The sequence below is a fragment of the Megalobrama amblycephala genome, linkage group LG17 (assembly GCF_018812025.1).
Source record: "Megalobrama amblycephala isolate DHTTF-2021 linkage group LG17, ASM1881202v1, whole genome shotgun sequence".
In the NCBI taxonomy this organism is placed as follows: Eukaryota; Metazoa; Chordata; class Actinopteri; order Cypriniformes; family Xenocyprididae; genus Megalobrama; species Megalobrama amblycephala.
Window position 1 is genome coordinate 34,314,225 of NC_063060.1, and position 19,659 is coordinate 34,333,883.

Here is a 19,659-nt window from a genome sequence, read left to right on the forward strand (position 1 = left end):
GCCGTTCACATACTAAGCACCATTAAATCCACTCAAAACAAAATTTTAATTTGTATACTATAAATGAATTCTCAGATTTTATCACAGTTTCTCAATGTACATACAGGCACAAAGAATCCAATGTCTAATAATTAGAGATGAAAACACTGTCTGGACAAAGGAGCACTGCATTTTCATTCCAGGTCCTTCTCAAATTTGTAATTAGCCAGCTTTAATGAAAGATAATTAGTTCATATGCAAATTTTAGAATGACTGAATCCCTAAGCTTTGCACGATCTAATTAGCATGTAATTTGTATATTATAATACATTTACCATTAAGAAGTGAGGAGTCCAAATGCTACAATGCTACAGAGAGAAGGAGAACAAGAGTAATTAAAGCGCAAGTCCTTTTAGCATTTAAGATTAATTATTGTGTCTCCTGATGTTTTATGGTACAAGAGCATCAACATCATAAATCTTTGAGGACATTAACAAACCAACAAGGAACTTGTGTAAGTTAATCAAAGATCTGGTCACTAATTTGCATTTTTAATTCATCGCAATTAACGAGAGCGTCAATTGGATAGGAAATTAAGGCGGCTGCAATAGCTATTCAAGCTACAGCTGTTTGCTTCAAATTTCTTCAAGAAATGTGCCTCTAGAAAAGGAAGCTCATATTTATGCTTCTCAATCTTCTGCAAGAGCTTAATTTACAGTAACATAACCAGATGTTAAGCATCTAACTGATGTTTAAAAAACATTTTGTCACCTTAAAAAAAAACATGAATGTGTTAAGCTAAACAATCTGGACAGCAGTTGTAAAAAAAGATGGATACAAACACTCCATTGAAGGCTTTTATAAAAAGAACCATCTCAATGAATAAATGTATGAAGATATTCAGTACAGTTGGCAAAGGAATATATATAGTTGTATGCATTTCCCGATGCAGTATGTTAGACGCCAAAACAAAAGCATTTTGAAGACGGGTATCGATCTATATTTCCACACTTGAGTGGGTGATCCCCAGCTCTGAAAGAACCACCTATTGTTTCCCCTGTTGCATTTCTGGCACATGACCTTGGCTGGGTAAGTTTTAATTTATCCCATTTTAGAGGGCATTGCTGCCAACTCCTCTCCACAACCCAGCTCAGGAGCCGGGGGATCACCCCAGGCGAACTGTCTGACAGCACACAATTGCCTTCCACCGGTAAGTACTCTAACACTTCATTAGCATTTAATTGAATTTTGTCTATCAGGAATAATGCTTTTAAGAGAAGAATGCCTCAATGAGAACAGAGCACTCTGTGTACTCCCAAAAGCATCGGTGAGGAGAGACTATTGGAAGCCATCAACTAAATATGTTTTGTGACCTGCCAAACCTGGTGGTATTTTGGTTTTGAAATAATAATAGTTCATATAGAATAAAAGATCTGTGATTTAGGAAACATTATTTTAACCCAGGTTATCTTGACAAATACTAGCCAATGTTCAGTAGTCAAATCAGACAGATATATTGACAGACTCATTATTTAAAATCACAATCAAATTCAGATTTTATTCCAAAACCATAAAAGGGGCAAACATTTATCACAGTAAAAACATAGCTTTGCCTTCATTTAAACAATCATTACAAATAACAGTAATTTATTTAGAGTCACTGTTACTTTGCTTACAAAACTGGTAACAAATTATTTATTAATCAAGTAATAAAATACAAACATTGAAATATAACATGACTGTACATTAAAATTTAACAACCTTTAGTATTGATCCACAGCAGGGCACCAGCAGTCAAATAATATTCATGTCCTTACAAGGACATCATGTGAATTTATATGTGAGACTGTTAAGGAGCAAAACATGCATACATACATAATTCATTACAAAAAAAAGTTGTTGCAAAATATAACATCAGAAATGATTACACAGAGCTTAATTACACAAAAGGTTCTTGCTTCATTGAGTGAAGTCCGACATCACTGAAAGTTTGTGGTTCAGTGAATCACGGCGATTCAGAAACCGCTCAAAAGTGATTGTTTCTTATTTGTTTGTTAGATCTTGCATGTATTTTAAAAGGATATGATTCATAATCCAAGGTCTGAGTCAACACTCCAGTCAATATAAGCTCAGCAGTGTACACATCTGAAATAAAGACAAGAAATCATTAGCGTGTGCTTGATGAATGATGAACAGTCTTTTAAATCTATACACATAATATAGCATGGCATTTTCATGCTGCATTGGTTTTACAATATACAGTGATAAATCCTCTTACCGATGTTCTTCAGGAAGTACTCTCGACACAGATGAGAGTCATTTTCACAGGTTATTAGAATGATCTCCGGTAAATTCTAGATCAAACATGGATGAATCCAGAGTGCATTAATCAGTTACTGTTACACATACAAACACCAACAGAACAAACATATTTTAAATAATGTCTTACATGCACTTCCAGCATGCTCAGGCCATAGTTAAAGGGTTAGTTCACCCAAAAATGAAAATTCTGTCATTAATTATTCATCTTTGTCACACAAATTAAGATCTTTTTGATAAAATCTGATGGTTCAGTGAGGCCTGGATTGACAGCAAGTTAATTTACACTTTCAAACGCCCAGAAAGCTACTAAAGATGTATTTAAAACAGTTCATGTGACTACAGTGGTTCAACCTTAATGTTATGAAGCGACGAGAATAGTTTTTGTGCGCCAAAAAAACAAAATAACGACTTTATTCCACAATATCTAATGATGGTCGATTTCAAAACACTGCTTCATGAAGATTCGAAGCTTTACAAATCTTTTGTTTCAAGTCAGTGGTTGAGTGTGTATCAAACTACCAAAGTCACACGATTTCAGTAAACGAGGCTTTGTTACGTCATAAGTGTTTCAAAATTTCAATGGTTTACGTGATTTTGGCATTAAGGTTGATCCATTGTAGTCACATGAACTGTTTTAAATATGTTTTTAGTAGCTTTCTGGGCATTTGAAAGTGTAAATTATCTTGCTGTTGATGCAGGCCTCACTGAGCCATTGGATTTGATCAAAAATATCTTAATTTGTGTTCTGAATATGAACAAAGGTCTTACAGGTGTGGAATGACATGAGGGTGAGTAATTAATGACTTAATTTTCATTTTTGGGTGAACTAATCCCATGAGATTTGTCAAAAACATTTGTTAACACCTTACAATAACTTCTAAATAATAATAATTAGTAATTATATACTCCTGTTCAAAAGATTGGGGTGGGTAAATTTTTGAAAACAGTTGTGCTGCTTACATTTTTTGTGGTTTATTTTTTCAGAATACTTTGATAAATCAAAAGTTCAAAATTTTACTTAATCTAAATCTTTACAACATGATAAATGTCTTTACTGTCACTTTTGAACAATTTAATGCATCCTTGCTGAAGAAAAGTATTCATTTCTATCAAAAATAAAATCATTTTAATAGAAGTGTATAAGTATTATATTATGTAGCCTACATATCATGGCAATAAATAAAGTGTAATGCATCCTTGTTTATCTACTACCATAATCCAGGATACTCCTCTTAAATGTTCAGTTCACATTGTGAGTCAGAGAAATTATTCCAATCACCAAACAAAGCAAAAAGAGCACAAAATCCAGAGAACAGCTCTGTTGTGTTGGCTGTAAATAGATGTTCATTAAGTGAGCGAGTCAAATCTGACACAGCATCCTCATCAATACAGCCCTGTATTGGGGATCTGATTAGTGTACCTTGTTTTGCTTGTGCTCCATGATCTTGCGGTAGGAGGGCTGCTTGGAGAGCACTTTCCCTCCGGCACTCTCTACTATAACTTTCATTGTGCTGAGGCTCGGACAGATTCCTGGAGTTATATAGAAATACTTCCCCTGTTAAAAGAAGAGTGAGACGACTGAACACACACCCGTCAGTGAACCACTTCTCTGTGATATCCAATTAGGCCACATGTCAGTGCTGAGATCGATAGTTGTTTGGCTTATTGTTCTGAAGTGTCACATAAACAAGTGGGGAAGTGATAGTGGATGGACTAATATCCTCAAAGCTCCTCACCTTGAACAGCGGAGCTGCATGAGCTCTCTTAAGTGACTCCTCCAGACTAAAACAGAACAACACCTCTGCCTCTGCATCTCGCAGCATGTAGCTCTGCTCATCTGCAAACACAAAAACAAACTAATCTAATTATCACTAGGGATGCACAATACATCTATATATATGCCAATATAATGTTCTTAAAGGCACAGATCACCCAAAAATGAAAATGTTGTCATTTACTCATCCACATGTTGTTCCATACCTGTATGACTTAGTTTATTCTGCAGAACGTGACACACTTTCATTTTTGACACACTTTCATTTTTTTTGTGATATGTTAAATTATAGCCACTGGTGACTGAAACAATATTGGAAGCAGATCATACCAGGCCTTATTTTTAGAGTACAAAAAAAAAGGTAAACCTAAAAGGAAAGTATTTTTATATGCATTTCAATGTTTTGTTGCATTTGTTGTAACATTCTAGATCGGAGCTTATGGAAAATACACTACAAGACTGATTATTCAAATATTCATTAATTTGCACAGAACATATCTCCCAATTACACTGGCTGTTCAAACCCTTTTGAAATCTAAAAAACAAAAACATTTTAGGCTGTAAAGTCTTCTTGTGACAAGTGTGAGCTTGGGTTAGTATCAATAAACTGGCAGTAATACCAAAAATGATAGAAACCAAACAAAATCTCCACATCAGCACATTTCTGATTAAATAACACCCAAGTTGGAGCTGGGTTGAGATTGTTCATCCATTTCTATGGAAACTGCTCCTGAAATCAAGAACCAACTAATTTTCAAACCATGTTTTCATTACATTATATTAATATTTAATTTTTTAATCCAAAACATTTCTTGCTGGGATATGAAGCAAGGCCTCTCAGAGCGGCCACACATCAGAAATAATCGATTGAAACAAATAACAAATTACGCTCCACACTGACTCACCCACAAATTTCTGGCTTTTCCAGCTTTCCTCCAGCCATTCTGGAGTGACTATGTGCTTGACTACAGATACAGCAGTGAGGAACTTCACCGTTCTTGTCACTTTGTTAGCAACCAGATGAGTGCACTTCTGAGTGCTGTCAGCCACTTCCCCTCCAAGATCATACAATTTCTGCAGCCAAGGAGAGAGAGAGAGAGACGATAAAATAGAGTATAAAAGGGTGCAGGGGAGGGCGAGCAGAACACCATGAGGGTTACTTACTGAAGCACATCTGAATGGAGCAATATATTTCTCAGTGATATTGAACAGTTCAGAGGGAATGACCATTTTACAAACAATCATTTTCAGAGCTTTGAGAGCTGCCAGCTAGATACATTGTGACTAGAAAAATTGGATGGTACTTTTTAAAAATAGGTCATTGTCATTAATTTGACAAAACGTATCCACTTTCTACATGAAGTGTGCACGTGTTTAGATACCTTTATGTACTGCTGAGCTTGCAGAGGTTCAAAGCCTGTGAAAAGCACATAAGGTGTGGACTCAGGTGGAAGCTTTTTAGTAGGTGTTGGCAACTCTTCTAGCCTGCAAAAGAAGAGAGACAATGTTATTTGTCCAACATTCAGCTCAAAGTTCTCCATGTTTTTTTTTTTCATTTATTGTACTTTCTTTTAATATTTATTTTAGCCTTTTGTCACCTACTTAATCCCAAAGTATACCTTTATCATTAGGTGTAAGCTAGGGTATGGATACCATACGCATGACACAAATTATCATCATCATTACAGTATGCGCATACTGAACATATGCAGCCCTCAGGTCTCCAGACCGCAACCAAATGGTGCCACCACGTTGGCAAACTGATAAGAGCTTTCTGCTGCATATGAGAAACATCAAACAACAAACGAAAGAAAAGTGGAACGAAACAGTGCTAGTCATGAGCTGCGCTGCACGGACAGCTTATCAGCTTTGAGAAATAATAGGCAGCGCAGCACTCGCGTGCCGATCTCGATCACGTGACACCATTAATACAAAATGCTGGAAGATCCAATGAGAAAGCGTTTAAATACGCCACAGTATAATAACAACACCGCAAGATATGAGAAGCATTCAAATTCAGCGCAGAATTCTGTTATAAACCGTATAAGATCAACAGCGCTGACATGAAAACCAGGAGAAACCTTGTGCCATGAATGATCCAGTTATAGAAGGCTTTTCAATCTACAAATCACCAACATTAGGGCCCTATGAAATCGGTTTTATTTTTTCCCAAATTCCGTTTTAATTTTTCTGGATTCCGTTTTTTTTCAGTTTTATTTATTTTTTGACTCCATTTTAATGGTTAAATTAAATTTTAGTAATCAAAAAGCATGTCTAATTAATTGAAATAATGAATCTTGTCCAATTTACCAACAATTTAATAAAAGTTTAACAAAAAAAAATTCATTTTTTTAGGGCCCTATGATAAACGTTTTATTCTTTCCCCTCAAATTTTATTTTTACCAAATTCTGTTTTCTGGATTCCATTTTAATGGTTTAATTCCATTTTAATAATCAAAAAGCATGTCTAATTAATTGAATTCTTAAAAACAACAATATTTATTAATTAAAAAATATATTTTTATGATTTTTTTTTTTTCAGAAGTTCTGTTGTGTATTTAAATTTTTCTACCAATCAAATGAACGCATACCATTTAATTTATCTTTTAATCATGAAATTAAAAACTTTTTTGAAATTAAACAGAGCTTTACTGTTAAAATTAAAACATGGAAGAAACACTGAGATTATTGTTTAAAAATATATTTTAATAATTTATTGTTAAATTAATTTATCTAAATTCTACTGTAAAACAGTAATGTTTCTGTCAAGTTGAATCGAACTTTTATTTTGACGGTTTGCCTACAGCTTTGAGTTTCTCTGTGTTTATGATGGTAGTTTTCGAAGCGGTTGAATGCTGATGAAGTGACTTTCAGAGCAGCTCTGGAGATTAATTTGTGCGTTCATATAGTGAGGCGACAGGACGAAAACACCGCGAGCGTCGCATGTGCTTCAGCGTGCGTGCGCCCGCGCGCGAGAGTGTGTGAGGCGGTGTGAGGTAAATGAAACTGCGCTTCCGCATCATTCATTTCAGAGTCACACAGACATGCAGGATTCATGTTTAAATAGTCTTTTTGCGGTTTAATATTCACAGACACTAGTCTATATCGCGATTTAATTTAAGTGTACTGACCTGCTTTTAATTCATTCATCAAAAATTTGACAAATTCCGTGACATTCCGCGTTATATAGTAAATTCCGTTTTTATGAATGGATTGCGCGATTCCGTGATCGCGGAAATTATAGGGCCCTACAACATTTGCCATGGATTTAATGTAGCAACTGATAGCCAAATGTTTTTTTTTTGTTTGTTTGTTTGTTTTTTACATTATTCATCTCAGGGTTCGCACAACCTTTTGAGAGTGAAATTCAAGCACTTTCCAAGGGCTTTCAAGTGCTTTTCTTCACACTTAAATATTATCCCATTTTATATGTTATTTTTTAATGTGACGATTTGTAAAACTAGTTTAAAGATGTAGGAAAACTAAGTTTGTGGAAAACAAACACTTTTATTTAAGAAAAAAAACATGAAATTACCACTATAACCAGTAGATGGCGGCAGAGAAGCACTTATCAGAGCTTCAGACTTGCACAATACGGAAATATCTGTTTTTTACTGATTCACAACCTGGCAATCTCCACTGTGGATAAAGGTGCTGGCTTTCTGAAAACACCAGTAAGCTCGCAGTTTAGAGATCTCCTTTAAAAGGAACATTGATACAACAGACAATTATAGGACGAGCGGATCGGGAATCACCACAATTCGGATTCTGCTGTATAGCTCTACCCACAGTTCCAGCAATCTTTCACTGTTTGTACTCACTTGGGCCTTTTGTTGGGCGGCTGCAAGCTGACGTCAGCCTGTTTCTGTTTCAGCTGCAGACGTAAGGTCTGTGTGAAGGGACAACAAAAGAAGATGACTGTGAGTCTCCAAACATACACCTCTGCCCAGACATGCTCTTACATGTGTATCCACTGAGGACCTTCAATGCAAGACTCAAGCATCACAAAAGAGAGAGAGCAATCAGAGTGTGTCCGTGTGAGAGCCCACTCACCGCCAACGCCTCCGGTGAGATCTTCACAGGAATGCGCCAAGCACCTGACCACAAAAATGAGAGAATGTTATGTTCAACCTCCTCGATAGCGTGGAAATCTGCCAGCTATAACATCAAAATAACTCAAAATTACATGGCTGAAATTTGAAATAAAGCTTACTCAGAAGATTGTGCACAAGATGCGGGTTGGGTGCCAGTGGTTCGGGCAAATTGAACTGAGAATATCTACTGTGCTGGATTTGCCTCAAAGCTTCAAAGTGCCCCAGTAGGATGTCACACAGCCACTGGGCGTTCACACATGGGATCCTCCACTCCTTTGCCTTCTCGTATTTCAACCCACTCGGTCTGATGGCATTGACAGGGGCATAGCATATTAACAGACAGATTGAGATTCCAGAGAGATAGAAAACAATTACTGTGATTTGTTGTTTTATTTTATATATTAAAACAAATCTATTTAAGATTTTCTACAGAAAGAAACTTTTAACAGTTGCTAGAAGGAAAAAGTGAGCAACCAGTTGGAAACAGGCAACAACATGAGAATGAATTGGTTCTTACTCTTTACAGATGAGCACAGTGTTGCTTCGACACAGATAACCTGTGTATCGGGCTCCTGCTAGATAGGCCATTAGCTTCAAATCATCACGGTCACTGTCCACAAATCCAGTCACAGAAATAATCTGATTTACGACAAAAAACAAACAAAATCAGATTGATATTGACACTTAAGTTCATGTACAACACCACTCAAATGCATGATAAACTGGATAATAGCATATGATTAACCTAAGACTTGGTATATGATTACATTTGATTTGGTTTTTGTACTGATTCAATACCAACGAGTATGGTTCATACACTAAAATGTGTCAACGTTCATGTCCTGTATTAGTATTTTATTATTTTCAATAACACAGGACATTTTATTATTTAAAATATATAGAAAAAAATAAAAATAAAAAATACAGCAGATGATTGTATCCTGCCAATCAAAAGGGGGCTTATAGTACGTATAGTACTACAAAGTTAACGCAATAACGTAATAATGCAATCTCACTTTAACACATTTTAAAAAACAATTAGCAGCGTTAACTCAGGATCTATTGATCCTAAGAATCACTGTAGTTCAAGCCAGGGTTGCCCAGTCCATGGTTTTTCCCTACACCAAACATTACTTGTAGCACACCATCCAATAATCACAAAGAGCTTTGTTACACCTGATAAGAAAAAGTCTCAGCTTTCAAATCCTTTATCACAAAATTCAAACAATAAATGCCACTTTGATGGTCTTAAATGCAGTGTGACAGATCGCTATAGTGTGGTTCAAGCGGCATGCCCTAATCCTAATATCTTAATATTACTAATAATAACGACAACTATTTCCAATCAATGGCTGTCAAAAAGGTATAGTTTAAAAGATTGATGTAATGAATACTGCGATTAATCTATAATTCTGATATTTTTTTACCCAGCCCTAATTTAATACGATGTTGAACTCTTGAATATGGCCCTTGAATAGAAAGGGCTGGTTCTTACATGCTGTGAGCAGGGCTTGGCCCCTGGAGGGAAGCTGAAGGGAAGATGAAGAGTCCTGTGAGGAGGGACCATCTTCTTCTTCTTGAGAACAGTGTTAAGCCAGTGAGCCGTCACACAACGCTTTCCCTCTCTCAGAGCCTGGCACAGGAAAAACAATTTAATAACAGATCATTAGTAAATGTCACGACAGAGTAGCCTAAAAAAAGCGCACATAACATTCAGGAAGTATTCCCACCAATTAAACCATGCAGTATAACAGAGGCGGGGATAATGTATAATGTATGTTTCTTTTCAAAGCAAGCTTTTATGCTTACCTGGAGATAGGTATTGCTGACTTGACTCTCACAAAGTAAATGAGTGCAGCGGCTAAGAGCAGAGTCCACAGTTCCTCCATTTGCCTGAATGATCTGTTTGCAAAATAACAATGTCTTATTTGCATTCTGCCAGAAAAAAAAAAAAACATCTAAAAGAGTGTTAAAGCTATAGGTGGATGTACCTTCTAACAGATATTATAAAAACTATTTCATCATATGATACATTCAGAATATAAGAATTTAAAGGTGCAGTGTGTAAATATTAGGAGGATCTATTGACAGAAATGCAATATAATATACATAACTATGTATAAAGACCTTATATAATGAACTTTTATGTTTTTATTTCCTAAGATTGAGCCATCTATACACACCGCGGCCCCCTTACATGTTAAGCCACCATTTTGCGCCGACATGTTTCTACAGCAGCCCTAAATGGACAAACTGCTCCACAGACTTCACTATGTTGAATATGCACAAAGGAGTAGTAGTAGTAGTAGTAGTAGTAGTAGTAGTAGTGGTCTGGCTTATTAGAAGCAGAGATCGTTCTTTGTTAGAAGTAAGAAACCTCATTGCTTGACTGGACTCTCTTCTGTCTCAGACGACATCTTTGTCCTGTGTCGGCCACTGTAGCTTCTCTGTGCTTCGAAAGGGAGGGGTGAGCGGTGGACAAGCAATTTGTAACCTCAACGTGAGATGCCGCACAAATTTACACACTGCAACTTTAAGACACTGAATCATTTTATTCATTTTCCTGACACTTAAAAACATTCATGAAGTTTGTTGCACAGGAGCTGGGTTGCTCAATCACCTTTTGTATATTTAAAAGCACTTTACAATGCCCTCTAAACTGTCTTTTAATCATGTTTACTCATACAAACAAAAAAACAAAACACATAGTTTGGAAAGACTAATTCAGTATTAGCTGAGAAGTGGAGGAGTCACTTGCCCTTTTCCATGTTGCCAGTAACTGTTTATCAGCCATCTGTTCTGGATAGTCAGCAATAGCAAAGATACAGCCAACCAGGAATCCCTCTTCAGGGACTGAAAAAAAAATGCAAGATGTTAAATTTCTCTGGCATCTTGTCAGTCTATTCAGGAGAAATAACTGTTCAAGCTAGAGACTCAGCATACATCTCAATAACATAGACAAACACACAATGAATATCTAAAACGTTATTGCAAAGCGGCAGCCACTGCACTTACTGTCTTGGCCTGGCTCATGCCCAAAGAGTTGGTGCAGCTGTGCAGGCATAACTGGAGGTTGCAGCATGGTCTGGGTCTGATGTGGAGTAACCTGCTGGTTCTGATGCTGCAGAGGCTGCTGGTTCTGCAGATGCTGCTGTTGCATTTGCTGCTGTTGTTGCAGCTGTTGCATGTGCTGCTGTTGGAGTTGCTGTTGTAGGAAATGTTGTTGCTGCTGCAAATGCTGTTGGTGCATCTGCTGCTGGTTTTGCTGCTGTTGTTGTTGTTGCTGTTGTTGTTGTTGTTGTTGTTGCTGCTGTTGTAACTGCAACTGGAGTCTATGCTGCTGTTGTAACTGCTGCAATTGCTGCTGCAATACGTGTTGCTGCTGCTGTTGCAAGGGTGGCCTCTGGAGCTGCTGTGGTCGCATTTGTTGCTGTGGGAATGTGTGTTGTTGCTGCTGCTGCTGCTGCTGCTGCTGCTGTTGTTGTGCATACATCTGCTGATGCATCTGTTGCTGTAAGAACTGATGGGACTGCTGAGGCATTTGAGGGAAGCCTTGCTGCGGCTGCTGAGGCTGCTGCTGCTGTTGCGGTTGCTGCTGCTGATGGTGGTGCATCTGCATGACCTGCGGCAACATCATAGGATGCTGTTGTGCCATCTGTTGTGGGTGCTGTTGTTGCGGTTGTGGTTGTGGTAGCTGATGTGGCTGCTGCTGCTGCTGCTGCATTAACTGCTGTTGTGCTTCAGGTGGTAGTTGCTGCTGGGGCTTAACTGGATTAAACAGAATCTGGTTGGGAACACCAGACTGGCCTTGATTTCCCAGGTGCTCCACCACACCTTTAGTGGAGGATGAAAGACTCTGGATGATCTAAAATTACATACAATTAATTACACACACAAAATAAATAACTATAAATCATACCGGCTTCATAAATGTAAAGAAAAAATTAAAAACTAAAAAACAAAACAACCGTTTTATTTTAAAATTTAAGGGTAAGTGGTATGACCAAGACCTTATATCACAGTACGTGTCATTTGTATGGCTGTCAATATAAGAAGTTAATTAACGATAAATACTACATATAATAAAATTTAAATAATTATTTTATTTTAATTTTCAAAAAGAATACCATCAAGCTTTAATTTTGAAGTGTTGCCGGCAAGAGGATCACAAAACTCGATTCGGATCATATTACAGTATTTTAGTCAAGGCTCAGAATTTTTTTTTTAATCAGATTAAAGACAAGTGAACAGTCAGTAATAAAATAAAAAAATACACAAATTGCAAGCATAGATAAATACAATAGATCAAAGTTACCAATAAAGTAAGGTCTAATAGTAGTATTCAAGTACAGAAATATAATAACTGCATAGTGTTTACTGTATAAAATAAATAAAGATTCATCTTTGTTAAAGCTGTGATTTGTCATGTGATTAATGTCATAGACAGCAGTAGGTATTTACAGGCTGCTGTCACTTTAAGACCTAATCCACGGATCCAACACACTTCCTATTTCTTTCTCAACTGTTTACATACACAAAACAGTGTGTGAGTACCAAAATGAGTTCTCTTTTCTTCTTGCGCTTGAATGGTTTAAAAACGGTTGAATGTTTAGGCAAGACTATGATCCGTTAAACCCCATTGCCAGCAAATAAATAAATGTGCTGGTTTCAGAGTAAAGGCAATGTGTGTTCGTTTACATGTGTGCAGCTCAACTAGCCACTCTGAAACAATGTATCATGAACTAGATGTGTGTAAATGGCACGCTTCAGTCTGAAACCAGTAGCAAATATATTTACTTAAATCTCAGCCTGCGTGATTTGACAGTCGTACTAAGCCATTTCACAATATCGATTTTATTTTGATATTTCGTGCAGCCAGACAGTGTACATATCAGAATCTCTACCAGAGGATACACCTCTACTAGGGGTGTCACGATACGCTCATGTCACGATTTGATACAATACTATCAAGATATTTTAAGCCAAAATAAAGAGGAGGTTATTTATTATTAAATTAAAGTATTATTATTATTATTATTACTATTTTATTATTATCATCAGGACCCACATATATTCCCCCATTGCATTATTATACATTATATTCAACATTATATATAGTAGTTTAATGTAGTAATGTCACTAAAACCCCCTAAACATTCTTTTTTTTCCCCTCACACAGTACTCAGGCTTTCAATGAGGGCATTTGTTGGATCCTTTACACAGACAAGCTGTGCACACACAGACTCTCCCAGTGCTTGCCATGTCCCACCTCTCCCGCTATTAATGCACTATACATATAAAAATAAATCATCTAAAATGCTTTGAATAATCATACTACTAAAATTAAATGTGATGGTGATATAAATGATGTTTGTGCTTTCAATGATGGTTGTGCTTTGCAATCAATCATAGTTCTAATCGCGTCAAAATGACCATTTTCAAACTGTAAATGTAACGGCTGTGTTTACTACAGTTTGCGAGTCAATGTAAATATGTTCATCATATAAAGCCATCACGACACTTTAGAAGACTTGGATTTAGATTAGACGCCTCAATTGATTATTTTTACAATGCCTTTTAAAGGATTTTTAAGCCTTTAAAGTTTTAAAGGAATATACTTTAAATGGAGAGACAGAAAAACTATTTCTTACATGTGCCACATTGGAGGGTCGCGAGGCCTGTTGTGTGTCTGCATTGTTAGTAATGTTCCTCAGTGTCCTGGGAGTTGGATTCCATCCACCCATGACCTCCGATCTCTCCACCCCTAGAGGCACACCTCCACCTGTGCCGGCCAGCCGAGCATCTGGTGGCCCAAAGCCTCCAGGTACAGGTGGGACATTGGCACACAGATTGATCAAACCCGTTTCTTTGCCAGGCTGTATTCGACGCTTGGCAGGGCCAGGCTGCGGCACCTCAGCTGGGGTCCAGTTCAGGTTGCGGTCTTCCTTCTCTGGGGACGAGTCATCAGAGTCATCGAACATCAACTCTGATTTGCGCTCATGTTTCGGTGAGGGTGAACGACTACGCCTGCCTACTGGGGAAGCGTCGCGGGATGATGTAGGGCTGGACCGTCGGCTGTGGGGTGAGCGTCTGTCACTGTAGCTGCCTTCAGAACCTGAGCTCCTCTCATTTTCATACTCGCTTCCATCCTCTTCCGGTGCCTCATATAATGTCAGCCGTGGGTGATATAAAGTCTCATCCTTCCTGTTCTTTTCTTTTACAGAGTCCAAAATCCATTCTGGGGTTACTATCTTAATGTTGCTATGCCGCAAAGCACACTCATACTTGGCCTGGAAAAGACAGAAAAATACAAATGTAGAGCAAATTTCAAAGTTTACAGTTGTACAGTAAAATATATCATACTATTTTTTAAATATTTAATGTTATTTTACAGTGAAATATTACAATAGTAATATTCTTCATTTTGTTTAATATTTCATTTTGTAATAAAAATAATAGGGCTGATCAATGAGAAGAGGCTTGGTCGACTACATTTTAAATCAGTCAGTTAGTTACAAAAAAAAAAAAAAAAAAAAAAAAAAAAAAAGGAGGAATTGGTGAAGTCACAGATTGGCCAGTCCAAGTTGGGCAGAAAATCCAAAGTGTCCAAAATCCAGTGTTGGAACATTTTGGGACGGTAAATAATGACTATAAAAAAAAATGACACACGACCTCAAACAGGACTTACTAAAAACATGTAACTAGTATCTAGGGCTGCACGATTTATCACACGATATGGAAAATAATATTGAACTTAAACATGATTATCACTTAAATGATTCTTAGTGCGATTATGAAATTGCAAAGGCTGCAATTATTTTTTTATGCACAGCTTGTCAATGAAGTATGGCTCCAAATGGTAATCCATCTGAAAGCACTGAGAGTTTGAGTCACTTATAATGTACATTTGAAAAAGCAACACGCGTCAAACATCTTTCTAGACATGAGAAGCATTTATTAACATCTTGCCCAACAAAAGACAACATTTAATAACATGTTTTTACTCCAAACTCACTTCATAATGACAGTTGAGCATCCTTTTGTGAGATGATGTGGCTTACTGCACAGAATAAGGCAGTTGTGTGTTTATTAGTCATGTTTAATCAAAGCATTTCAATCTTCTGTTTATTCAGCTACAGCGACATGATGTGTTATCTTCTTCTGTGGCAGGGCATATTTGCAGTTTCTGTGCAAGAGCACCCTCTGGCTTTCAGACAGAGAAGCATTTACTACAGATCACAGAGAGGTACAGCTCTGACAAGCTGCACATAAAACAATCGCAGCCTTTGCCAAATCGCGTGCGTTTAATCGCGATAAATTGTGCAGCCCTGCCTAACATTATCCACTTTACATGTCCGCTCACTCGATGATTAACGTAAACCTATATCGGCCTAAATGTGCGCTAATATTAGGCGCATATACCAGTGTTCGTGCGGAGTGTGGAAGCTAAATTAGCACCGCGCTTACTGCACGACATGTTTAACTTGACTTCCATGTCCACGCCATCAGAGTGCATCTTCTCAAATGCCAGCTCCATTGTGAGCAAAACCTTGAGCTCACTTCTCCCTGACAACATGGACAAACTTCTAACAATTAAATGGTGATTACAATTTTCTGAAAAATTGCAGCCCTAAATTACAGCATGATAATGATACAATTTTATGTTTGACAGATACACTAATGCATACTGATCAATCCAAAACCCCAAAAGTCAAAGAAAACAATGAGATCACAACACTGCAGTGCCAATATTTTCATGATACTTGTCAAAGTACACTGAATATATCTCAAAATTATGAGTTTAATCAGAAAGGTTTCAGCATGCTCACCAGATATTACCAATGACATTTGTTAGGTTACCAAGAGTTTCCTATAAAAGTCCGGCTTTGAAAACCTAGACAGTGAAGATGGGGCAATAAAACTGACCCTTTTTTGTATACAGCACTCAGAGCCAATAAAACGAGACCAGCAATCCAGTCCCATCCCTCAATTGACCCAATAGAAAACAACCCACAGATGTAAACCTAGACATAGTCTTGCAGATAGCAGCTGTTAAAGGCACTCTATTAGTCGTAAACTTTAACAGAGCTGCTGGATCTCACACACCTCCCCCACTTTACTATGGAGAGAGAGTGTTGGATGCACAATGCCTTACGGTGCACTATACATGTAGTATTAGTAAAAACACACCCTCAATCTGACTGACATCAAACTAACAATAGCAAACATTAATTATATGCATTAAATATGCAATATGTAAAATTTTCTGTCCGTTAGAGGTCGCTAGAAGCCTATTCAAAACAAAGGCGTAGCTTGATGACGCCAAGTTTGAACACAGAATTTTAGGACTCGGGAGGAGATCATGTTCATGGATGCGATTATTAACGTTACTGTAGTATGAAGCAGAGCAGGACCGAGTGTTGTGGGAGCTGAACAGGCCGCTGGAGCGATTGCGCAACACACGCCGCGAGCAGCGAACTTTTATTATGACACAGCCGCCGGCGCTGCTTCCGCTTTTCCAGTCATGAGTATGAGGTAACGCAGCTCTGTTTATCATATTAGATACATTTGAGAGTGTTGAAAATAATGTTAAAACGTTACTCTGTGCGTTCGCTTGGTGGATGCTGTGAGACACTTGTTTGAGACACGCTGCTGTAAGCTAGATCAATTTTAGAATATCATATTAAATGCTGGATGGCTTGTTGATAAATGGCATGCAATTAATTTTAAAATGTATCGTATGATGGCGATCATACGATTTCTGTATGCATGGAATTCTGTATTTCTGTTACCAAAAATAAAGCTGCATCTGATTATGCTATGTTAGCTACTTGACAAAATAGTGTTTTTCTCTGAGGCATGGTAAAGCATTGTACTCGCAAAAAAAAAAAAAATCAAGAAAATTAGATTTAAACAATAAGACTAAACATGTTGAGCTATATAAACTGCTAGTTTTCTGTCTATAAATATATCAAAACAGTTATTCCCTTGTCTATTAAACATGTAATATATTAAAGCATCTTTGGTGTTTCCACAGTTTCTACAAAATAAAACCAGAAACCGAGGGTAACGCGGGTATGACGCAATTGACAGGCGACTCCTCACACGTCCTGGAGCCTTGGTTAAAATTGCAATTTTCTCATGATTTACAAATTGTTGGAATCATTTGGGATATTATAAGTACTCAAGTGAACAAAATATATAACACTGGCCTAGTGGTTTTTAGATATTTTACTGCAAAATTCTTACATATTGCAAATTTAAGACAAGACGACAAACATGCGCTTACCCCCTTCGGTTCAGGCACAACAAGATGGGTGCACTTCTTGTTGAAGTGGAGCTGACAGTCACCTCCATAGAATGTGATAAAGGCCCAAAGTGTGTTGAGATCCTCTGCCAGCTATAAAAAAAAAAAAAGATTAGTAAACAATAAAATCACAGATGACAATATGTAGATTTTAATGAAAATGCAGAATATGCATGCATGCCTTACATGTGGCAGACAAGCTGTAACACCAAAGAACACTTGTCCTGACTCTGGAGAAAATCCTGTAACTCTGATTTATTAACAGTCAAGATAAAAAAAGACATCTAAATGGCATGATATTCCTCTTTAATTCGTTATCAGTTCCAAGGTCGCATAAAGTTGATGGTGACATGTCAAACGGGTGTAAAAACAACAGCAGAACTGTAGATTTTCAAAGCACTGAATCATAAAAGGATACGGAAGCAGGTCTCCACATTTGACAGACAGGATCACCCAGCTCGGCTGAAACAGAAATTAATATGAATGTTAAACACTGCAACAACAATAATTAATATGAATGTTAAACACTGCAACAACAATAAGAGATCACATCTAATTACAGGCAGTAGATCTGTAGAAATATTGTCGACTCTAAATGTCCTAAACCCTTCAGCGCATTATTATGTCTGTTTACCTTCACAACAGGCAAGTCAAAGACCTCTCTGGACTCCCCAACCTCTGGATTGTCCCCATCTTCTGCTATAATATGGGTGGCGAGGGCATTGTAAGACACTTCTTTTCCTTTCCCAGCTTTCAGAAGTTGCACAACCTATATGAAAATATCAACAGGCGATCATCACCATATCAGTCACAAAACAGTCCATTCATAAACATATAATCTGCTTGCTGCAAGCTCTTAATGGATGAACCAGGAACCGTACATAAAAAAAATCCTGCACAAATGTAATCAAAAACTAGACAAATCCCAATAATACGACTGAGAGTAATGGTCAATCATAAAGCCAAAAGATGATATGATTAACACAGAAGAGAGCTACAGATGCTAGCTTTATAGCGTTTCATTGACTTCCTATTTAAGACACAAACTACCCTTGGCAAATATTATATTCACAACGTCAGGGGCAGGATTATTCACACACTTATTAAAAAAAAAAAAAATTATATCACTAACACAACTAAAAGATTAGCCCAACGTGGGAAGTGTCGCATTGTTGTCACTGATGATAGCTAACACACTGAAGACAGTACTTTCGCTAACAGCAGATAAAAGGGGAGTACATGGTACAAAAGAGTGCTTCCAGAATAAATAAAAGCCTAATATAGTCAAGAACAACATTAAATGCAGTTTGCCCAGAAGTATCCTCTAGTTTTCGAGTGTTGATGTGGGTTAGCCTACATGCTAACATCAGTCAGTGAGCCACTATTAGCCAAAAGGCTAAATGAATAGCTTATTACAGGTAAATGTACCTTCTGATCAATGTCTCCCACCACATAGAACTTCACGTCCTTGAAAAGCTCTTCCGGTACTTTTAAGTCGTCTTCCGACATTGTTTTGACTGCTTTAAATTATTTTACAGCGGAAAGTAAACATTATGTGCCTGTCACATTAGCGCACAACCGGGCTCATAGGAAAGAGGCAGAGAAGCGCCAAAGAGGATTCGGCGGGCTCTGGGCGCTTACATGTCATTCATGGGGGGAGATTAATCACTCTACGCAGTTACGTCTAGTAAATATACAAAATGCAAATATAAAATGTACAAATTCCATTATCATCACAGTTATCTTGTTTAGAAGTTCGATTACTGGACCGGAAATATTTAGTTTTATAGAATCAAATATACCGTGTATTTCATAACACCCCTATATATGTGCAATACGTCACATTTGTGGGCGGCGCGTCATTTTCTACGCGCTTATTTACATCAATAAACGCGCCAAATATGAAACGCTTCTCTGTGTCTGTATTGTGAGCGTTTCATTTGTAAAACCAAAACCTTTTATTATGGAAGAAATGAAACTTAAGACGTATCTGTGTGTTTGCTAAACAGTTCTACGTTTTTATGTATTTTGTTTTTAACTTGATGTAGACTAACTCATATTTTATCATTATAAATCTATTCAGTTAGCTTCAAGTGATATTTTTAAAGGGCTATTAATATGACCTTAATATGTTGTAACAAGGTGGACACATAATCTAATAAATCTAATAAAATATTATGTCC

General features: G+C 37.2%; 1 protein-coding gene across 2 annotated transcripts; it reads right to left on the minus strand.

Moving 5' to 3' along the window:
• Positions 1–1,510: 1,510 nt before the first annotated feature.
• On the minus strand, positions 1,511–19,223 carry paxip1 (PAX interacting (with transcription-activation domain) protein 1). Of its 2 annotated transcripts, XM_048164884.1 has the most exons (21): positions 18,905–19,221; positions 18,111–18,245; positions 17,895–17,938; positions 17,663–17,726; positions 17,459–17,569; positions 13,821–14,459; positions 11,185–12,034; positions 10,928–11,022; positions 9,979–10,071; positions 9,665–9,802; positions 8,687–8,808; positions 8,289–8,473; positions 8,129–8,172; positions 7,897–7,964; positions 5,458–5,560; positions 4,981–5,149; positions 4,038–4,138; positions 3,722–3,856; positions 2,258–2,333; positions 2,064–2,124; positions 1,511–1,819 (listed from the first exon to the last, which is right to left on the minus strand). In XM_048164884.1, exons 1-21 carry the CDS (start codon positions 18,983–18,985, stop codon positions 1,804–1,806), a joined length of 3,330 nt encoding a protein of 1,109 aa, XP_048020841.1. In that variant the 5' UTR covers positions 18,986–19,221; the 3' UTR covers positions 1,511–1,803. The 2 variants fall into 2 exon arrangements, with proteins under 2 accessions (XP_048020841.1, XP_048020840.1); XM_048164883.1 differs by lacking the exon at positions 1,511–1,819 and having other exon boundaries at positions 1,826–2,124; positions 18,905–19,223.
• Positions 19,224–19,659: the final 436 nt, after the last annotated feature.